Source organism: Gymnogyps californianus, chromosome 3 (assembly GCF_018139145.2).
Source record: "Gymnogyps californianus isolate 813 chromosome 3, ASM1813914v2, whole genome shotgun sequence".
NCBI classification, from domain to species: domain Eukaryota; kingdom Metazoa; phylum Chordata; class Aves; order Accipitriformes; family Cathartidae; genus Gymnogyps; species Gymnogyps californianus.
In genome coordinates this window covers 40,612,967-40,635,605 of record NC_059473.1, presented here as the reverse complement: position 1 = coordinate 40,635,605, position 22,639 = coordinate 40,612,967, and the positions used below count along the sequence as shown (strand labels likewise).

The window sequence follows — 22,639 nt, the reverse complement described above, 5'->3', positions numbered from 1 at the left end:
TTGGTGACAGCTTTTATGTCAGAATGTTTATGTTTAAAAGAATTAAAGAAAACATTTTTATCTGATCCATTACAAATAACTTTTAGATTCTTGAGATTCTGATAAAATTCTGTGAATCCTCAGCTACACTATTCTCTCTATTCAGCCAGCCTTCCTGACCTCCTTCACATACACACACACAAAAAAGCAAATAACAAAACATTTACATGAAAGTGACAAAGTGTTTAAAAAAAAAAATAATCAAAGAGTGATGGGAGATTCTTTGTGGTATTTATGTTTAACTTTTTTCCCCTTTAAATAAAATTTAAAGTTGAGGAGCTTCCATACTAACAGAGTTCAGTTCCAGCAAGACAGAATTCTCAGCATCTGGACGTAAAGTAATTACCAGAGGAAATTAATCATAGGAAATCACAGCATATTTAATCATGCCTTGGTTCAGTTTACAAAAACCGTCCCGTCCCACGTATCATTTTACACAGGCAAACCCAGGGCCAAGAACACTGTCACAATGTCTTGAATGGCATTCCAGAAGAGCAAAGATGATCATGGCAGTGCTAGAACAAGCTTTATTCTTTCAAAGTAGTTAAATATTTTATGAGTACCTTTGCTTTCACAGGGAAGAAAATAATTTCTTCAAAGTGCAGATCAGTGGATGCTATCTGTAATCTCTTGTCATAAGAACACAATTCTTATGTATCTTCAACTCACCAGCACAGCATCTACATCTCATTTTTTCCATAACGCCTTAAGAACAGATGGACTAGTTGTCAGCTCATCTTAAAAACGCCTAAAATAACGCCCCAAAGGCTGGCAACCAGCGCACAGCATCCCCACTCTCGTCACCAGCGGCCTCCCCTAGGCTGGTACCCACACCCACGACGCCCAACGGCCACCGCGCGCGCTTCTCCCAACCGCCGCCGCCGCCGCCGCCGCCCCGGGCTCGCGGGACACGCACGAGCACCTCTGCCCGACGCCGCGCCACACGCTGGCTCAGCCGGCTGCGGGATGCACCGGGAAGCCAGCCCGAGGAGCGGCCCCCTCCCCTCCCGCCTGCAGCCGGCGGCGCGCGCAGGAGCGGAGGGCGGAGGAGGGCTCCGCCGCCCGCCTCGACGCCAGCTTCCTCTGCTGCAACACGCTTTCTGCTCGAAAATCGCCATCGGGTTTTTGTTAGCTCAGTAACCCGTTCCTTTCCACGCCAGAGAGACAAAGTGGGCCCGCCGCCGCTTCTCGCCACCAGGAACAAAAAGCGCTATTTCATGTTTTCCCCGGGAAGAGCCTCCCGAAATAAAAGATCACGCCTTCAGGAGAACGTTTTTGAATGCAGAAGACCCGCCTCGTTCGGTGAAAAAAACGCAAAAAGAGAAAAGGCAAACCCAATAGATTTTTCTCCATCGTCCTTCTCAAAAGACATTATTTTAAGGGGACGGGGGGAAACGCCGCATCTCAAATGGACGGTATCACTGATTTTTAAATCTGGAGAAACATGCCGCCTCCAGCCCCGGGGCAGTTTGTGAAATAGGGGCAGCCGAAAAAAAATTAAACCTCTGCAAACGTCCGCTCGAATCACGGACGTCGGCCTGCGGGAGGGGAAGGCATGCTGCGAAGTCCCGGTGCCCGCGCCGCGGGCGGCCGGGTGGGTGTGCCGGCGGCGGCGCCCCCGGCCGGGCGCCCATCGGGCGGCGGGGCGGAAAGGGCCAGGGAGAGGCGGGCAGCGGGATCTGGCAGCGCCGCCCGCATCCAGTCTGCGCCGAAGCCCCTGGGGCAGCGGCGGCACCCCGCCACCGGCCCCGCCGCCCTTACGACGGGAAAAGGCGGCGGGGGCGCGGAGCAGCCTCCGGAACCAGCGGGGACGGGGGAGGGGGAGCGGGCTGTGCCCAGACCGCGCTACCGCCCCCTCCGCCGGCCGCAGCCCCCGCCGCACGGCGCCAGGTCCCGGCGGGCGAGGGCCGCCTGACACAATAGGCACCGGGCGGATGGCGGGGCGGACAAACGGCGCGACCCCGGCCCCTCTCCCCGTCACGGCTCCCGCCCGACCCGCGGCCAGGGCGGCAGCATCCTCACTCACCCCTTCGAGGAGGTTCGCCGCACCGGGGAGGGGCCGTCCCTAGTGGTGCCGGTGCTCACTGAGCCGGCGTCCCCGCGGGGCGGGGGCGGGGCGCTCCGGTCGGTGTCCCTCTGGCAACGGCTGCAACGTTATTCCCTGCACATAGCGGCTAACGGGCAGAGCGGGGCACGGCACTGCGCAGGCGCCGCCCGAGCTCACACAATGCGGGGGGGGCGGGGGAGGGCAGTGCGCAGGCGTCAAGGGCCGAGCGGCGGAGGAGCCGAGCTGCGCCTGCGCCAGCTCCAGACAATAGCTTTCTCCGCTCCGACCGCCGGGCGCCCACTGCGCACGCGCCGGAGTACGCGGTGGCGGGAGGTAAACACGGCTTCCCACCCCTATCTGCCTCAGCCATGACTGGACCTGCGCCATACCCAGCCACTGCGGACCCGAGGACGTAGGCGGAAGGCCTGTGCTGTGCGCAGGCGCGAATGCAGCCGCAGTCCCCAACAAAGAGGAAAGGAGAGGCCGCGACCACCCTCCTGCCGCTGCCGGGTGTGGGAGACGGGCGGCCGGCGGGGACTCCACCTCCCAAGACGCACAGCGCGGCGCGCCGCATGCTGGGACTTGTAGTTTTGTTGGCGGCATTCCCGCGCGGCGCGGAGCTGGGGGGCGTGGCAGGTCCCGAGCGTTGCCACGCTCAGCCGTGGCGGGGGGTGGCCGGTGGCAACGGCCAACGCTGAGGAGCCGGAGCGGTCCGCGCTCGCATCGCGGCAGTGGTGGTTCTTCCGGGAGCCCGCGGCGGTTGCGGAGCGCGGGAAGGCAGAGCGGGTGGAACTACTGTTACCCACCGGCGCCGCGGGGCCCCGCGGTGTGCGGCAGCGCCGGCTGCTTCCCCGGGAGCCGGCGGCGTCCTCATGCGGGCGCCCTGCGGGGAGCCCGCCCTGGAAGAGTCCCTGGAGCTGTACCAGAGGCGCCTCCGAGGTGAGCGGGCACCGCCGCGGCAGAGCGCCGCGGGCTGCTTCTCCCGCCGGCCGCTCTCGCTTCGGCCTCTGCCCGGTTCTGCTGGGGGGCTCCGCCGTACCCGGCTGTCCCCTAGCCCGCTGAGCACCTGCGGGCGGGGGCCGGCGCGACGCCGGGGGCCGGCGGGGAGCGTTGCGGGCCCGTGTGCGCTGTTGGGGCGGTGCGGAGCCGGGGGGCGTGGGGGCCGGGACGTGCCGCCGCTCCCCGGGGCTGAGGCAGAGCTGCTCTTGGGGCAGCTGGCGGCAAGAGTGAAGTTGCTGCTGGTCCTCCCTAAACCCGATCGCTGGTGCAGTTGATGTTGTCACACGTAGTTGTCTGATCATAACTTGGCTTTGATAGGGCCGCGGCCTTCTTTGGTGGGTTTTTCTTCGGTTTGTGTAAGGGTTTTAGCTGCCATTGAAACATCAAATTCTAGACGTGGTAAAGAAGAGGGTGCAAATCGATTCCAACGAGAGTGATTATTTCGCGTGTCATAAACTGTCAGGCTATATACAACACTTCTTGGATAAGGCGGCAGGTGTGAAAACAGAGGGCACCTTAATCTCTCAGCTCTGACACCTGGGCTTTACCAGCCTTCAGACTGTCTCTGACTAGTCAAAGTAAGTGCCCAAATTCTGAAAAAAGCCAGCAGATAATTTGTGGGTACGTCACCCCACTGGGCACAAAAAGTTGTGTTTGGACACAGTGCCCGCACGTCACCTGTTGTGACACCAGTGAATTAAATGTATAGTTGCAATATAGGAAGCATCATTGCAAAAAGATAAAACAATAGACATATTTTTAAATAGCTACTTGATTCTTAGCAAGTATTTTATATTTCCTTCTCAAAATAGCATCAGTTCTTTGCGCTCAGGATAGATTTCATTTATTCCAGAAGATAGAACTTTGAAGAATCATCTCTATTTATGTCTCCTGTAGATTAAGTGGACATGTGGATGTTGCTTGGTACTTGCAGGTAGAACAGTTAAAATGACAAATATCAGAGCATCTTGTGATATGCGTAGAGTTCCTTTTGCGATATGTAAAAACAATGAATAAAACCCTATGAATTGTCATACATAGACATGGGTAATCTTAATACTGTATCATGTTTCCTTTTTCTGTGGATAAGTATGGAAAACCACTAGATAATTTTCCTGTACTGGATTTGGACTTTCATGGAGGCAAATGGTTTCTTCTATGACTTTTATTGGCAGAGGAGGAGTGATAAATCAGGGTTTTAAAACCGTAGTTGAAGACATATGATTTTGCTGCTTAATAAATCTTATAATGGCAATATGTTTCTGCTTCAAGACAGTATTGTCACTCACAGAGACATAGCTTCATTTAGAAAGGGCACACTTTAAGGGTTTTTGTTCATTTCTGCTGCACTAGTGTAGGCCTAAGTACAAGCTCAGCCAATATGTTGAAAATTGGGTGTATTTCACAAGACATTTATTTTTGGAGTGCTTGTGATTACCTTTTACCTGGGATACTTTTTCAAGCTTGTTTACTTGCTTTTATGCAGATCTGGGGAGGGGTTTCACTGTTACTGAAACATTTTATAAATTCATGTTCTTCTGTGATAGCTCAGTGGTTGACCTGCCTTTTCATTTTAGGCAATGAAGGCCCGTCAGTGCTGGTGTTTTGGATTCCTGGCAAGTCCAAAAGGTGGCATGCAGGCAGTGGAGAAGGCAGATTGCTTCTATTCATCCTCATCTAAGGAGATGTGGAGATGTATTGGTGTCTTTAAATTCTGGAGTGCCCAGGCAACATGCTGTGCTCGACATGTGCCCTGCTGGGGCATCCAACCACTGTTGGATACAATGGTTATGTTGAGCTGCGTGGACTCTGCAGAATGCAATGTTCTCGGCTTCCTGAGGCGGTAACAGCAGGTGAAGCCAAAGACCTTTGGTCTCCAAGCCTACTATGTATTCACGTAATTTCAGGATGCTTAATACTTCTTTATGTAAATGTTCTTGTGTGTGTGTAGTTTGGTAAGCTTGGTAGGGACTTTATAGTTCGTTCCTTGATTCAGACCAGGCTTTTTCTGAAAATATGCTTTCGTAGCATTTTGCAACAGAGCTCCAGTCTTCCTGATTTTTGTCTTAGGCTCTTTGTGCATTTTAAATGTTCCAATGGAATTTCTCTTTCAACTAGAAAATCTGTTGGAGTGCTTGGGGACTGTCATATATATGGTATCTTCATAGTAGCGATGAGCTTTTAGGCTTTTGATATGTGAAGTTTTGAAGCATGCCTTTGTACCAAGTTATCTGGACATTGTAAGTGACCTCTTTAACTCTCGCATATCTTCAAAGGGCCTTTCTCAAGAATTTTGCATCTTGGGCTGCTTAGCTGTGTATGACTACTATTGGAGCTCACCATATCTAATGGTTGGATGCATGTATTCTGTTCATACAACTTATTTTCATGTTATCTATTTCTGACTGGATCCCCGTATGCTGGATCCATTATATATTTTAAATCATTTCAGAACTTGGCCTTCTGGTGGCTGTTTCCCTTTCCATTCTGGGAAACGTGGACTTTTTCCATACAATGCCAAGATAGGTTTGATTTCATACATCCAGGGGTGCCTCTCAGTGGGAAGATATCAATAGGGTATTATCACAAACGTAACCCCAATGCAGGGCGATATAACATAAGTTCCATTATGTTTCTCAGTGAACCTCTTTATTTCTCAGTGATGCACAATTTTTAACTCCTTTCACCTCTACAGCATTTCTCACATCATTACCACTACTGTTAGGAATTTACTGTAGGACAAACAGATCATTGTAACTCCCGAAGTTGTCAAACCTAATTCTTTACCTATTTTTCTTATATAGTTATACAGCTTGAGATTTTTCTCCAAATTCAGATCATTCCTGTCATCCAGATTCTGAATTTCAGGTGGCATGCCTTGGGCATTATTTGATGTTTTTGAAGTACAGCGTTCTTAAACTGCCTGTAATGCTTGACATTATTTGGACTCAGGCTGATAGGTGGCAACAGGTTATCACCTGGATATAATCTGAAGATCAGAAGAATCATTTTACAGCCTTATTCAGTTTGATGGAAGGGTGTATAAGTTCTCAGAAAGTAATTGATTATTTCAGTGCAGCATCCTTTGTTGTAAAGGGAAATCTCTCAGAAGACTGGTACACAGGGAGCCCAGGTGTTCAGTAAACTGAGTCTGGTGGCCAGAGGACAGAAAGCTGGACCAAAAAACCTGACTAAGACATAACTGGTCTTAGAGCCCAACAGAGAGGTTCTGATGAAATAACAAAGGTCCTGTAACAGGGCTTTTCCTGAATAGTGTAGACTTTGTATAATGGACGTCTTTAATGTTGTATGTAACAGAGTTAAGAGGGTGGTATTTGTACAGTTGGGGTTATTAGGTTACTGTGTAAACTTTCACACAATTGAGACCATTTCAAATGAACCTCAAAGTCTTCAGGAGGTAATAACATTTCTAATAAGTTATTCTCAAGGGAATAGAGGTATTTTGTAAAGGAGAATAAGTGCTGTGCTATTGTATTCACGTTAGCAACTAAAAATTGGCAGGCATAATGTGTATGTCCAGCGGGCCTTCTACTAACCAGTGCCAAGAGCAGAGCGTGATGGCCTCCTGTTACTTTCCCTTTTTCTCCCAACAGCAGTAAATACATGGAGAAGACTATTTAGAGCCCGCTTCTTTGTTGCTAGCATTCACCTGGTTCCTTGAACAGAGAACTATTAACTTTTTTATGTTGAGTTTTCTGCCTGTTTAGTAAACAGTACTGGCTCACTTTTGGGCCAGAGTCAGTATAAGAGGAGGAGCAGAGGAGGGGGAGACCATCCTTTTTAGGTACAGTGCCTGATATAGGCATGTTGTAAATCTACCCTAAGAAAATGTGGAAATTATGTTCTGTATTCCACTGCATTACCGAAGTGCAGTGTCCTACCTAATTTCAGAGAATGAAGATGCAAGCTGTAAGAGGAACAGATGAAAATATAAGACTTCTACAAATAAAGTTTCATTTTGTGACTGCTTTATGTGACTCTAAAAATAAAGTAGGAGAAACGTGAAGTCAAAGCTGTCCTAGGAAGAATGAGTATGTGGCCCAGTTACCAGCTCTCCAAGTTAACTGTTACACTGAAACAGCTAAGAATTAAATTGTAAATGGTAATATCTAATTGTAGATTTTTGGCTTAGGCTTTTTATTTTTATTTGGCAATTGTTTCTAAGTATTCTCCTGAACTGAGCACATAATGTTCATTTAAGGGTGGAGAATCTGTCAGAAGGAACTGGGAAATGCTTGGAGTTTCTCACACGTGAGGGCCTCTAGACCTTAGGCATGTGCTTTATGCTCTGCAGAAAGGACTGGTTTAGGAGCTCCTGACGACAAATGCTGCAGCTCCAGAGAACAGTTTCCTCTTAAAGATGATGATTTGGTAAAAGCTGTGTTGGAAACCACCTATTTGTCATATAATGCAAAGCAACTATGAAGACCAAGAAACCAAACCAAATGGATCCATAATTCATTATTTTGAAACATGAGTGTTAAACACGTTAGGACTTTTTGAGGCCTGGCTAATGAACAGCCTGGTATCACTTGTTGTTGAATGTTTACATGTAAAATCCTAGCAGCATAGGTAGTAATTGATAGGATACTTTCAGTCTCAAAGCTGCCATGTAGTATGTTAGTAGCATGGTAGCATACCTGTGTTTGGCAGCCAATAAAGAAGAATAGCTGTATATCAGAATGGTAAGTAAAGTAAATTCCAAGACTGCGCAAAACAACGAAAACTTACAAGCATATTCTCAGTTTCAGTATTTTTAAGCAATTATTTGGCTGAAATGCTACCCCAGAAGAAGTACATAATGTACCATTTTAGATTTCTAAGTGTCAACAGAAACAAAGTCAAAGTTGATATACTTTTGGACAGTACAGTTTTCTATAAATAGCCATCTTTCTGTTTTCACTGACTGGTCTAGTAGTCTGTTTTGTCAGTTATTGTTCCACTTAAATTCTACAGTGCTTTTTTTTAAGACCTAAAGAATCAGTGTAATTCCTTCTTCTCTAACTTTCTAGGGCTGTTTTCTGATTGGGAACCATGGTATATCAGAAAGTGACCTGTTTGTTGAATTTATAGCTAGTAACTTCTAGTCATCTTCCTGTAAACTTTATTAGAACTGGACCTTTAGCTTTAGATGACAGACTTACAGCAACTCTTTCATACAGTTGTTTTTCTTCAATTTATGTTGCTTAACACTTCTACTAGCTGGAGTTATTTTCCATGTCTTTCAGGCAGTTCTGTTGTTTTGGATGGGTGGTTCCTTTGCTAAGCTCTCCATTAGCTCCCAGAGTATTTTCTATGGCATTTCTGAGTTCATGAATTGAGGTAGCTTTGGTGCTTTCATTTAAAGGAGTGCTCTTTATAGACAGTCTTGGGCAGCGTCTGAAAAAACATCTTTTGTTTAGGCAATGCAGACATGGGTCAATGCCTTCTCTGTGTTTTCTGTTTTCACTTCAGTGGCAAATTGTTCTTACAATGACTTTATTTATTTTTTTTATCCCCAAAGCTGATTACTACTTTGGAAATACAGCTACCTCTTCCATGTTGTATTTTACTTGAGAGTGTCCTGACGCTAGCCTTTATCTTAATTTTTTTCTTTTTGACAAGTTGAATGGGTGTGTAATGCGTCTCCAATGTAAAAAAAAAAACGTTGTTCGGCAGTAGTACTGACTTTCCCATATTAAAAAAACCTTCTGATTTATATTTATACAAAGATACTTCTCTGGAAAAAGGATACCTATACTATATTTTCAGGGAGTAATACGTAGATTTTGTAGTTATAGTGAGTACAGAAAATAACCAGAGTTATCATTGCTTCTTTAAGGACAGAAGAGTATCTTTATTCAGCATGTAGAATATATGGCATGTGCTTTTTGAACATTAATTAGTGTTTCAGTCAGGGCCCTATTGGTTTTGTCTAAAGCATTCTGCTTAACTGAACTTAATCTAGTCCAAAGTTGCATTCACGTTTAGATGAATTGAGGGGTAGGAATATCTTTGTACCTAGAACGGTATGGTCTTGATCCTGGGTTAGGATCGCTGGTTGCTTCTGTCTCTGAAATAATAAGCAGTAATGTATTTCTTTCTATTCGGTGTTTGGTCAACTGTGTCATTGCTAAGGCATTAGATAAGTTATCTGCCTGTCCCTTGTGGCAAGTACTGCCTGTGATTTATACATGGTAGTTGACAACTTGACAACATTTTTGTGGAGCAGTTGCATCTTTTTTTTGATGTATTGGGTTTGATCCATCAGGTTTTGTTGCTAGCTTGCCATTTTTCATAATCATCTCAGATCCTTTAAACATTGAAAACCAAAGAGCTTTATAGCAAATAAAATTTATTTTTTGAAGTTTTAATCCAGATAAGTCCAATTTCATTTATATCCTCAGCTGTTCCTATAGGAAATAACACATCAATGAAGTTTTATCATACAACAGAAATATATGTTTGGATTTTACTCGTGGAGTCCTGTTAAGATGTAGAAAAGAAAAATGCTGATTGAATTTTAGATATGCAAATCACAGTACTGCATGCGAGCAGTTTTCTGCAGTATGTTTTTATTGAGGCCCTGTTTGTATAAAATGTACTATTACACGAATAGCCTAACTGAAAAAGTTAGGTTGAATGTGTGAGGACTTAAAAATTAATGACTTCTAAATTCATTACAAAATTATCATGTTGTCTTTAAGGAAAGGTTCTTTGGTGTCCAATAGTTTGCATCCACAGAGGTTCTTTCTACTGCTTTCATATTTAAAAAGAATGTTTTTACATTGGCAGAAACAACAACAGTAATCTTTCCACTCGGTAATCAATCTTCTTTTATCCTAATGCCCAAAATTAAGTCCCTTATTTAGGAAAAAAAAGTTATAATGTACTCATTCCCTTTTACACATCCAGTTCAACTCTTACCAAAGTAAATGTTAGCTCTTCGGTGTCTAGTGAATGTAAAGACAGACCATTGGAAACTCCTAACTCCCAGTTTCCCAGTGGTGAGTGTTTTGCTTATGGCAGCAACTTTTGTAATTTGGAAATCGGCAAGCTTTTAAGAAACTTTGGCAAATATGTGATGAAGCTTTCAAAAATGTGGTGATGTTATTCCAGAGGTGGGAAAGTGTAGTCAAGAAAAGTAGACATCAGTGTGCCATTGATAACAATTTCAATGTGTTTCACTACTACTGCCCAGTATATTTATGGAAGAAGAGGACATAGCATAAGATCATCTTTGTTTTCTTTGAGGATAAAGTAGTAGCTTAGAGTTCAGAAGCTGTAATATTACGAAGAGAGAAAAGTTCTGGGAAAACCTGTATATGTGCCTGTTTGGTTTTGGTTTGTTTTGATTTGTTGTTCTTCACTGGCTATGGAGCAAATATTGATACTCTGGGGTTCTCTGACAGAGGTCTATAGTGAATGGGGAAATGAAGGAATTTTATTGCTATCAGATGACATACCACATAATAACTTAACAGACATTGAACACTTCTTGGCAACAACTAGTTGCAACATAGTTTGCTAAATATTTAAGCCATTGCATAAGTGAGATACTTCTACGATTTCTCAATTAGCTCTCCCACCCTCATAGCATCCTGGAACGCTCAAGAATGGATGAATAGCTTAAGTATGCCAATAGAGAAATATTTGACCTAAACCTCTCTTTTTTGAGTCATTGCCTTGTGAATTGTATTTGGGTTTATTATAATAAATTATGACTATTTAAAATGTGCTTTTTATGTCTTCTTTTACATTAACTTTGTTAAAGGATGGAGTACCCGAAAATCAAAAGAGGTGATGCGAGTCATAAGATGACTGGGCTTTAAAAATAAATGCTGAGAGAAGATTAATAGGTCAGAAACGTGTCAGGTTTTTATTAAAAACTAGCATTGCTAAAAAGTGAGTGATGGCTGGCATACTGGACTGAGAACGATGTTTGATGAAAATCGATTTCCCAACTTCGGTCAAGATGATGTGAACTTGAAAAAGATAGCTAAAGTGAAGGCAGAAATACATATCTAGCTTTTGTTCTCTGACTTGAACTGCTATTCACCTTTACATTTGGAAGAAAGGAGCTATTAATATTTGTAACCAGCAGCATATATATATGTAATACTCTGAGACATGTCTTCTGAATTCTACCTAGCAAATGCTTAACTGATCTTTTTTTTTTTTAAGCTTTTTTTGCCTATGAGAGAAAAATATTTTCAGTTAATTATGCATCATATCAATTTACAGATTACAAACATGTAAAAATAAATGAAGGACGTGTGCTGGAAAGCTTGCCATTTTTCTAGTTGTAGCATTTGCTCCAATAAAAGATGTTACCTCATAAGCTTTGTCTCTCAAGAGTGAAATTCCTGTTCTGTGGGTGTTTATACCTAAATTTTCATATGCAGTAGTCCTAGGGGTGAATAACCCTCTAAAGGATTCAGGGCTAAATGAAGAAAATAACTCTGATCTTATGTTTCTGAAAGTCAAGTAAGTTTTTGAGAGTGGGGGGTTTTGTTGGGGTTTTTTTAATTATTAATAACTATTAATGAAACTTTTCTGATTCAGGGTAGTTTTGACTGGTAGTCACAAATGACTGTGGCATTACTTTGGAGAAATGTAAAAGAAACATGTCGTCTTATATTCCTGATAAAGGGGTTGTGAATCGTGATGGAGGACTGTCTCGCTGAGCATGTACGCTCTGTGACTGATGTATGGGTCATTTTCTTGGTTCACTTGGTATTACAGTAGAACCTAGAGATCTTGCTTTGTTGAACATGGCATAAAGCCATACTACTTAGGTTACTACTCTGTCTGTTCTAGTTAGTATATACATTGCTTAAAGGGAAGAGAAAAGAAATACTCATCTCCCTTTGTACATAAGCAGTTGAGAGAAAGAAGTAATAAGTGAGTTGCCTGAGGTCCTGTGGTGTGAACTAGAAGTATCATTATCTAAAACCAAGCCCATATTTTCTGATTTCCAATCCAGTTGTCATCTCTCAGCTGCAAATCTCACAAGTTTCTCTTCTGGCATATTGGAAATGTTCAGCTGTATCAGAGTGATGTGGCATTTATGATTGGAAAGTTTTTGGTTTTTATGAAGTCAGCTGAATCAAATAAAAAATAAAAAAAAGCAATATAAGAAAAAATAGATTGAAAATGAGAAAAGACCATTACTGTATCACCCTCCAGTAAGTCAGTTAGTTCTTGAAAGGTTCGTAAAAATATTTTTATTTATCTGGAAAGAGTTTTTTACTTGGGGTTGTTTTTTGAGAATGATGAGTTATTATTTATTTTTCACACTTGTTCAGAAGTCATTGGTCTTTATTTAATCACTGTTTTATGTTGGTTTGGCTTGCTGAGTTTTTACTTCATTTACTCAGATACTCTTTTAGTTGTGCTATACATCGCTTTGTCATTTGTGGTGGCATCGTTAGAATTCAAAAATAGTGTTTTTGGTGCCCGATCCTGTACATTGTATAAAATATAGCATGAGCTTTAGGTTCATTGAAAAGTATCAAAGCCGCATATGCTAGGAAATATTTTAGGGTATATTATTACTTGTGCTGCTGCAGAGTCCTAATGTATTGACAGGCTAAGATGCTATTTATAGCTTCTTCTTTGAAAATGTAGTAAATATTTCTTCTGCAAATTGTGACATACAGTAGTTATTTTGGCTGTTTGCTTTAAGTCCTTGCTTCCAGTGGCTGAGTTTAGATCAAGTAGTCAAGCTAGACAAATGCTGAATTCTTTTAGTTCTTCCATTTTTTTACAAATTTACAATATCAGTCAGTAAATACTTTCTTTTATATTGTTTATTGTGGCTAATGATGTGTTTTTGTTTTTTTTTTTTTTTTTTTTTTTTTTAGAGCGTGCTAGTGAAAGCATCCATCAACTGAAATATGCTTTGGAGGAAACACAGTTTGCAAAGGAGGAGGGTGAAGTTGGATTTGACCAGTCCTCTGTGGACAAGGGCAGTGATGATGTGGACAGGGGCAACGATGACAGTGGGAATGCAGCCTGGCAGGAACTGCAGCACAGTCATGCAGGTAAGATCACTCTGAAAGCAAAGAGTTTAAAAATTGCTAGAAATTATACTAATTTCAATGAAAAAAGTAAATGTTTTGGTTATAATGTTTTTTATCTCTTCCTAGTTAATCAACTTAAAATTTTGTTGCAACATCAAGAAAGAATGGAAAGTGAAGTCTCTCCTTCAAGGAGGAAGATGTCGTTCTGTGTATGTTTCTTCTTGTTTCTTTTGTGTTGTTTGAATGAATGGCATGCATGATAAGATCAATTTTCTAGTGTCCAGGAAGAAAAAGAAGCACCAAATCATTTTTATATTCTGAAATATAGGAGATTCCTGAGGCTATGGCCAGAACTTGGTGTGCTTATGACCATAAAGGAAGAAAAAGAAATCTATAATACAAGATTTAGACTTTACTCCTTTTTTGTTGACTATACAGCGTGGGTCACAGTCCACATTGCTTTAAGCTTTCTCATCTTTTTCTTTCCACCAAAAGTTCATCCTTTTTGTTTTGGAAACAGTTGGGATCGACTACATGGACAAATTTCTGTAAGAGCAGCCTCTGTTTTCCTTTGACTGTACTTTAAGGATTCTCAAAGGCCTTCTTATGGTGTAACTATGCTTTTTCTTTAGAGGATTAGAGGTGTTCATGTAACAACAGTTTTTGTAGCTCTCTGACAAAATGTAGTGATCTCTGTCAAAGTTAGTTTACACCCTTACATGGGCTTCTCAGATTTAGCATTCTTGCAGCAGAACTGCACCAAAGTACGTGCAGCGGACAGTTCAGTTACAGAGCAACTGCTAGATACTAGCATCCCTATAGGAAAATAATTCAAAGGCAAAATATCCCTATCGGAAAAAAATTCAAAATTCATTTTTCCAGTTTTATCTTTTGATGGCTTCCACTGACTACTTTCGGTTTATACTAAGCAAGACAAGCCGCTCTTTACTGTCAAAGTTGAGGTAGCAGCAAAATAATCTAAAGCCTGTATTCCTTCTGTGTTACTTTGAGCCTGTGTAATGAGCCTAGTTCTACTGTTCTGACATGGAGAAATTTTATTTAAAGTTCAACTTTTCTGAGTGTTCTAAAATCCATGAGTTTAGTCTGATTGTCCTGCCAGGTACTTTTGCCTCATAATGGTGCAGGACAGAATTAGTGTTTTGTAGCTCAAGGGAACGGTGCATCATTGGTTGATCATGACACGATGTGAATCAGTATCAATTTATATTTAGCCTTTGGAGGGGAGGGAAAGCATCTTTTAATCCATCTTTGTCAAAGTTTTCTACTTATATTGGGAAATTTTAGTAGAGTGGAAAAATTCAGAAAACGGGAATCTTTTTCTAAGAAACATGTGATAGTGCTTTCAGGGAGTGGATTAAAGGATGGAGGAATAAACAGAGAAAAGATGGAAATTTACTGTATTGATAGGGCATTGTCCCATTTCTTCCTCTTGAAGTTTCCAATGAGAGGGATTCTGTGAAGTGGTGGCCTTATCCTCCTTTTCAACTGTCCTCCATCTTCTTTCTAACCAGAATGTGAAAGTGTTCTGAAGACAGACCAAGTGTAAAGCTCAAAAAATGTGGAAGTACAAAAGTGCACGCACGCCAAAAAAACCCAAACCCTTATAAAATACGAGCTTGTCTGGTGGTTTGCTGGACACTGCAGAAATGCTTGTTGTATAAGAAGAATCAGATTCCCCAAAAGTCAAGGAAAGCAAACTTAGATTATGAGTAGCCTTAACCTTTTGTTTTGAATTATGCTGAAATACCTGATGACTACTGAGTAGTAGCTGACTGCATGTGTCTATAGCTAAATATATTTCACAGACAGTATACTGTTTAGTGAACTTAACAACATTTCATGTGTATAAATAGCATTGTCTTAACAAAATTCCCTTCTCTTGCCCATTGATAAAAGTTGCAATAGACATCAGATGAGTACGTCTCTTCTTTGACTACACCCAGATGGTTGGGCAGAGATTTTCCTTTTGCTCTCTCCCTCATCACCTGAGGTCAAGGCCCAGCAAGATTGCTTCATACAACTGCAGTTCTACAAGCCGGGTCTTGGCTAACCTCACTGCACCCAGTGTGGGTTCCTGACGCTGTTGTCATGGCTGGAGTTCCTGTGACTGATTCCCTTTGTTTCTTGCCAGTTTACAGGGCAGCAGATTTAAGACTGCCAGCAGGAGTGTCTCTAATTCTGGGGTGTAGAGGTTTGAAATTTGAGGCACTCTGGAAAAGTACAAGGTGGGCCAAATTATTTGGGATGTTGGCAAAACTGTTTGTCACCGTGTAGAATGCTGGCCTCTAAAGCTGCCAAGCATTTATATTTTATATGGTAAACTTTTTGATATTAAGAATGCAAATGTGTACAGCATTTCTGAGACTCAGGGGTAAATGTTTGGTAATTCATACTGATCAGATGTGTCTTTCACTTCTGATTTTAGTATTTGGCCTACTTTAAATATATGCCTCCCCTGACCTCTGTTCTTTCACCCTGTAACACGTTGTATTATCAGAATATTAATGAAAAATTCCCAAATTAATTTGTAATTAATTGATAACAATTGTGTAGTAAAAAAGGTAAAAAGAAATAAATCACAAATGATCTACCAGGCATTTGCCCCATGAAAGGGCAGGTACAGGCTTCTAAATAAAGAAATATCCCAGTGACAGTGCTGTGAGTTGATAAGTTTTGTTAAGAAGTCCTCTGTTCTTTTTCTGTTGGGAAAATACACTATGTATTGTTTTCTTTTTAGTGAAACCATTCTTTAGCACTCTTGTATACATTATACCGATGTTTCTCAGGTTAAACATTAGCACTGTTTTTCAGTGAAAAACAATTTGGATAGAAATGGCGTTTTTCACATTTTCAAACGCTGCTGTGGTGTAATCTTTTCGGGGAGGCAGCTGGAGGTCTTGGCTGCAAGGTGTCTATTACACTTTCAGAAAAGAGGGAGGGATGAATAGGAGCCAGCGGAACAGAACAATGAGTTACAAATATTATGGGCACTTTAACAAGTGCAATTCATTTTTTTAAAGCTGTAAAGTAGTTGAGATTAACAGGTTTTAAAGAAAGGTGAATTCTGAGTGAACAGAACATGGAACTTATGTGCACTGAGCCAGGTGGAATACGTGTCAAATTCGGAGTCCCTTCTCTAAATGTTTTTCTAGATAGTTCTGGAAAACCCTCAATTTGTCTCTGCAATTGTAGTTCCAGATTTTTCAAGAGCCCCCCCTTTAATATGGCCAATACTTATATTGGGTATAATTTGACAGGAAGGCTTTTGTTGCTAGAAACCTTCCCCTCACCCTGGTTAGTGGATTTTATCTTTATCTTAGAGGTTGGACAGCGAATTTTGATACCTTGTTGAGGGGAAAAAAACATCAATTGTTGGCAGAACCTGTAGATAAGATAACTAGTAGATGTAATAGCTAGCCATTAGTAGCTTGGTTTGGGGTTTTGGGTTTTTTTGAATGGTGAATGTTTCAGAAATAGTATTTAAAGACAAAGATGTAGGTTTCTGAATCTTTTAGGAGATTCAGGAGATTTAGGAGTCCAACTGTTCAGTTAGTTCCTGAAAATTAGTTCTATGATCTTTAAGATTTGAAGTATATTTGAGAAGCATATCATGGAATATTTTTGCACAAAAAGGTGTGTTTATGACCCGAGATCACAGATTTTAGAATGGTATCAGTTTCAAAACTAGCTAGGGATCGGCTTAAAGATGCTTGCTAACATCCAGAATAGCGAACTAATGCTAGAAATGTACCTGTTGGTCTTCTGAGAGGACCATATTAACAACTCTGTGTGAATTTTGTATCCTTAACAGAAAAGAATACAAAGAAGGGAGATTTACCCTTTTACAAATGTGAGTAAAACTGTTCAGTAAATTGGTGAAAAACGCAGACATCTTTTGTATAAGAGGATGTATGTTCTACTTAAAGATATGTCCCAGTTTGACTGTCTTAATTTTAATTATTTTAAAAAAAACCAAACATCGTGGCTTGCATTGATATACTTTCTTTTAGGTTCAGGAGTTAAAATAGTTCATATATGTCAACTAGCATTAGACTATACTTAGTTCTTTCAGTGGATGAAATTTGCAGTTGTGGAATATCAAACTAAGGTAGTAAACCAATATTGAAATACATAAAGAGGACAGTCAGGACGTGATAGTAGCTGATTTATTTAAATTTGGAAGTAGAGACTCCATTAAATATCTTTGTGATTATTCAAAGGCAGTTTCATTGCAGACTAACATATTTATGTTTAATACTGTTACTCCATTAAAATTGTTTTAAAGTATGATATACTTCATTAGAACTAAATAAATTATTATACTATAAAAAAATATGTGTTATATCCACTCCAAATAAGTCCTTTTTATTAGACTGACAAGGACTGTTTGTTGCTAATAGGATCAAAGAGAGACTGTACTTTTCAGGAAACTATTTAATTTATGATTTTAAGGGCATTTTAGTAATATTTACTTCCATTCTTTATCTGTACTGTATTCTTAGGAGTAAATGCTGTAAAGTTATAGCGATGGTGTTTGTCACATTTTGTAAAAAGTTTAATCCCTGTTTAAATCTTGCTGAGCAAGGCAGAAATGCAATTGTTTATCTTGAATGGGCAAGGATTCCCTTCATTACCTTCTTTAACTAGTTATTTGTGAGGCTTTCAAAAATTTTACCTCTTTATAGGGTCTTCAGAAAGGTTTTTTAGAATTGTCTTTTAAAATACCAGTAATCAAGTTCTTTGATAAACCTGGTATCTATTACACATTTTCCTGTGTTTCTGTGGAGGTATTAAAATTGCAGACATAGTTGTGTTTCTGTAGCAATTGTTAATGAACATTTCGAGGAGTTGCCTTTGCACATCCACAACTCATTAAAATTCAAGGGATTTTTATATTCATTTCACAGAGAAGAAAATACCCCCGTACGTTTGTCTAAAATGGATGATACATTTAAATAGCAATATGAATTTCATTTACAAATCAGTTTGTGGATATGATTTAATCCTGCTTTATAGATGTGCTTAATCAAGCAGCTGTACATTTTGACAGAAGTGACATATTTACTTTTTGTATTGAAAAATTTAAGTTCTTACTGTTTCTCCCTTCCTTGTGATCTAGTACTTGGAGACTTTTTATTAAGTGTACATAGTATTCTGTGTGAAAGCAACATCTTACTGTAATGAATGGAAAACTGGAAAATAACTATTTTCTATATAATGCTGTATAATTTCTATATAATGATATTCTTTACTTCCTTCAGAAACCCCCAGAAGCTGCAACTGGAGACTTACCAGCCCTTTCTGATCTCGTTCCTATAATCAATGATCAGTCACAGTACATTAACCATTTAGAAGCAGAAGTGAAGTTTTGCAAGGTATTAGACAACATTATTTCACCTACTAAAACCCTGGTCCCCTAAATATGAAGAATTGCTTTAAAAACAGCTTACGCTTAGTCTTGAGATAGTTTTGGTCATCACAACAATCAAAGCCAAATGCAGTTCAGTAGATACTGAGCCTTACCATGTGTCTTGGTGCGTGTGTAGTGTTTAAGGGTCTTCAAAGACATTTTTACGTCCTATCACAAATACAAAAAGGCAATTTTTTTAAGAAGTTATATGGAAATTCAAGGTACAAATATATGAAATCTATCTTTTGAGTATTCTTATTCTCTCTAAAACGGTTAAAATAGTTGAGAATGGTAATCTAGACTTTTGGTCTCAAGATGGATTTAAATGTTGATAGCCGTCTCAAGGAGCCTTTTACATGCAGTTCGTGTGTCCTGTAGGAGGAATTGTCTGGGATGAAAGATCGAGTACAAGTAGTTGTACTTGAAAATGAGGAACTCCATCAGAAACTGAAATTCTTAACTGCGGAACATACGTTGAGAGAACAAACTCTTCTAGATGCCTCGGTAAGTTTTTATTTTTCTGTTGTGGTTTTAATCAGTGTTCAGGGACCTGATTCTTTTTAAGGAAGGCTATATAAATGGTTATCTGCAAACTGAATTTTAGTCAAAATTTAATGAGAGTTTGTAAACATGGATTTCTGTGGATAACATCATTATCCTAGGTTGCCAACCTAATTAACTTGTTTATTTGTTCTTATGTTCTACTGTAATGAAAATTATAAGATTCAGTACTTATATCATTAACATTTGTTTAAAAAAACAGCCTGTGTAATTATAACTGAAGCATTAATATTTTTATTTTAGGCAAATACTCAGAACTCTTGGCCTGTAGGTGGTAATGACTGTAGCATGCGTCAGCCTGTCACCTCATCACCAGCACATAACAAAGATCAGGCTTTTCTAACAGCAGCTGTTGGAGAAATAGAAAAATGGCCTGTACAACTGGTTGGTATTAACTTCCCTTGCAGAGTCATACCTTTGCAAAACCTTTCGGTGCTTTGTTGTTGCTGCAGTTCTGATGATTAGTTTTGTAACAGACATACAGGAGGAGTTTTGGTTGACTGAACCTTAATCTGAGGTTAAATTTTATTCTCCTAAACCTTATCTTCTCATTATACCCTAATTAATATTATTATCCAGTTAGACACAGATGGCAGGTTGTATCTGCAGATGTTGACTTCCCAGAGATAAGTCTTGTTTTAAGAATGTCCTGTCAGTGATGGCTCCCTTGTACTTTAGAGATTCTTAGTAGTAACACAACGCACAAGCAGGTGGGAGCTAGCTGGTGTAATTTAGGTAACCCTCCAGGCAACCTCTTTCGCAATGAGTCTTTCTGCTCCTGGAGCAGCGCAGGCTCAGTAAGGTACAACAGCAGCTTTGCGCAGTCTGTTTTGCCTAAGCTGAATTACACATTTTGTGCTTTTAGAGATACAGAGGAGCCCTAGTGATTCAGAGATGATGTTGTCTCTATCCTGTATTTTTAGTTTGGCAAGATAGTCTTAATTTTTTTGCTCTAAATTAATGGGGTAGCATTGCTATCTTTTGGGAAAAACATGGTTAACTGAAAGTTTTGATGTTTTTTATCCATGTGCATATGTGTACTGTGGAATTTAAAGGGTACTTTAATTCTTCAAGATAATTATGTGTGTGTATTAATTTTTTCCCAGTAAAATATATTTTTGTTGGTTTTGTGCATCATCTAGAGCTGAAAACCTCTTCAGTGATCCCTAACACCTGCGGTTGTTTGAAAGCTTGTTTTTACAGTAATTGCACCTTTACTTCATCTGCCATATTTAAAGCAAGAGAATCATATTGATAGTGGCTTCTTTCTAAGTGTCATAGTGAGCTAAATTTCTGGTGCTTTATCTGGTTCGTTATCACCATTGTATTTAACATCAGTGTGGTTGACTTATATACCTAGTTCTTCACTAGGTAATAAGAGTAACTCACTGTATTATAGATAAATAGCCTGTCTACTTGAAGTTCTTCAGAATTCCTCTTTTATTTCTGCTGACTTGTGGGAGAGTAAGAGCAAACTCGAGACGATCATCAATTTGTGTAAATCATTGTAGAGGGCTACAGCTGGAGCTGAAGCGATTTACCATATGAGGATCTGGCAAGATGTATAGAAATAAGAAAATGGGAGGGTTGTTCATTTTGTAGACTTTCACAAGTGTGAAATATTTAGATTTCTCTGACAGTAGTGTTTCAACAAGTTTGTATCTTCAGGGGAAAAGAATGAACGTGGCTAATATCTAGATTTGTAAAGACAATATTATGAAGAAAGCCAAAGACTCTTCTTTTCTCCCATCTTTTCTAAAGGAGAAACTAAAACTTCTTTATCAAGAAAAAGTCAATATCCTTGATGCTCAAATACAGTCTCTAAGGTAAAGTGAAATGTTTATTTTTTTTCTTAAAATTATTGTTAATAGATTATCTCTTCATAACAACATGAACCAATCTTAATTTGAATTTAAGTAAGAGCATGCCTGAATGTCTGAATGTCGTGTTTTCTGATAGTGTCCCTGAAAGCTGGTTTTACATGAAGTTTTCTCAAATATAAATGTAGCAAAATTGAATGTACTGCTACTATATAGCAACATTAGCAATTTATAAATTTTATAAATTCAATTGAATTATTGTATTTATAGAAATTACAACTTGGTATAAAATGTCTTTATTCTTTTTACCCTTTTTCTTTATAGAAACATGAAGTCTGTTAAGGTAGACCAATCAAAGAAAAAAAGAGAAGTTAAAATTTTAAGTTGTGTGAGCTCTTCCATAATTAGCTTTCTTCTACTAATATTTTATATCACAAGTTTTATAAATCTTAAGCATCGAACTATTTTAGGCCACATAACAATTTTGGAGAAGGAGAACATAGTTTTAAAGCATGCAGGTAGTGTTTCCATATCTTTAAACACAAAAATATCTGAAAATAAGTCCTCATGTACTCAAAATATTGAAGGTTTGAATAGGTAGCAAACTATGGAAAAACAGAGGTAGAGGCAACCACTTTAGGATTTGGTTTTCAGGAGTAAACTTCCCCCTATACACCTGCATTCATGATACTGCTGCTGAATCTGTTTAATTATGTTTTTTCCCTAAATAAATTGTGGTTTCGTATATCGGAAAATTCTAGACTTTTGTGTGTGTGTAAAAAGAGTTACTGGTAGGGAGACAAGTTTAAATATGCTCTCTGCAGTGGTGAAATCTTAACCGTGCAAAGCCAGTTGTGCTAGTGAAAGTAAAGGAGGATCTTAAATTTCAGCTACGTAAATCCAGTTCCCTCCCCCCACCCCCCCCCACCCCCTCACCCCACCTTGGCTTGAAGTATTATATATACACTCAGAAATGAATATTGGAAGCTAAAATAGTCTGAAAATTTCCACAAGTACATGATTCAGCCTCTTGATTCCTCCTAAGGGGCACAATCTTTCAAACTGTAAGTTCTGCAAAGCACTTGAGCATTTGCTAAATTTTAATTAAAGTGAGAAATTATATCACTTTCAGTGGGACTATCCTTGTTTTTAACTTTAAGCATGAATTTACGTAGGACTCACTGATTCTGTCCAAGATTTGCCAACAATAGGTCTGTTGTACCATGACTGTCTAAGGATATATGCAGAGCAAATTCTGTTCAGGTTATAGTGGATTATATTTAATGGACCAACTACTAAAATTGGAAAAAGTGCACAGATTTCCCAGATGGAAATAAGCATGCATGCAGTGTATATATCATGTGCACAGTAAATCCAATGCAACCAGAATGTGTCAGACTTACTATGTGTATGCTGCCCAGATGGCCTGCATAACAAACCAAAAGCTTTGGATTCATTGCACAATTTGTCAAATTGATCTATATGTGCACAGTGTGCGTTTGTCTGGAACTTCCTGATGTCAACATTCCTACCGCTTGCGCTCTCCCCGGCCTGACAGATGCTTGGAAATTCTGGAGAGAATTCTTCAGAGCACCTGGTAAAAATTTTGGAGACAAGTAAAAAACTTACCGTTTTTCTGGAGATGTGGTTGACCTCAAGTTTGTGTGTATCGCTGGATCAGAATGAATGTGCTGAATACATCTGGGTTTTGTCTAGG

The 22,639-nt window shown here is 40.1% G+C and overlaps 2 protein-coding genes across 8 annotated transcripts in view; one reads left to right on the top strand and one right to left on the bottom strand.

The window, feature by feature from the left end:
• The window catches only part of CEP170 (centrosomal protein 170), a 105,292-nt gene extending 103,168 nt beyond the window's left edge, over positions 1-2,124 (bottom strand). For all 7 annotated transcript variants that reach the window (XM_050895220.1, XM_050895221.1, XM_050895223.1 and 4 more), the window contains exon 1: positions 2,066-2,124. The gene's annotated coding sequence lies outside the window, so the exon portion shown is untranslated. The remainder of the gene's footprint in view (positions 1-2,065) is intronic.
• An 809-nt stretch (positions 2,125-2,933) lies between these two features.
• The window catches only part of SDCCAG8 (SHH signaling and ciliogenesis regulator SDCCAG8), a 115,885-nt gene continuing 96,179 nt past the window's right edge, over positions 2,934-22,639 (top strand). Inside the window, exons 1-8 of the mRNA XM_050895227.1 lie at positions 2,934-3,025; positions 12,952-13,131; positions 13,237-13,319; positions 16,943-16,981; positions 18,393-18,506; positions 18,920-19,045; positions 19,346-19,486; positions 20,864-20,928. Of these exons, the coding sequence (XP_050751184.1) occupies positions 2,959-3,025; positions 12,952-13,131; positions 13,237-13,319; positions 16,943-16,981; positions 18,393-18,506; positions 18,920-19,045; positions 19,346-19,486; positions 20,864-20,928 (815 nt within the window). The 5' untranslated portion in view covers positions 2,934-2,958. The remainder of the gene's footprint in view (positions 3,026-12,951; positions 13,132-13,236; positions 13,320-16,942; positions 16,982-18,392; positions 18,507-18,919; positions 19,046-19,345; positions 19,487-20,863; positions 20,929-22,639) is intronic.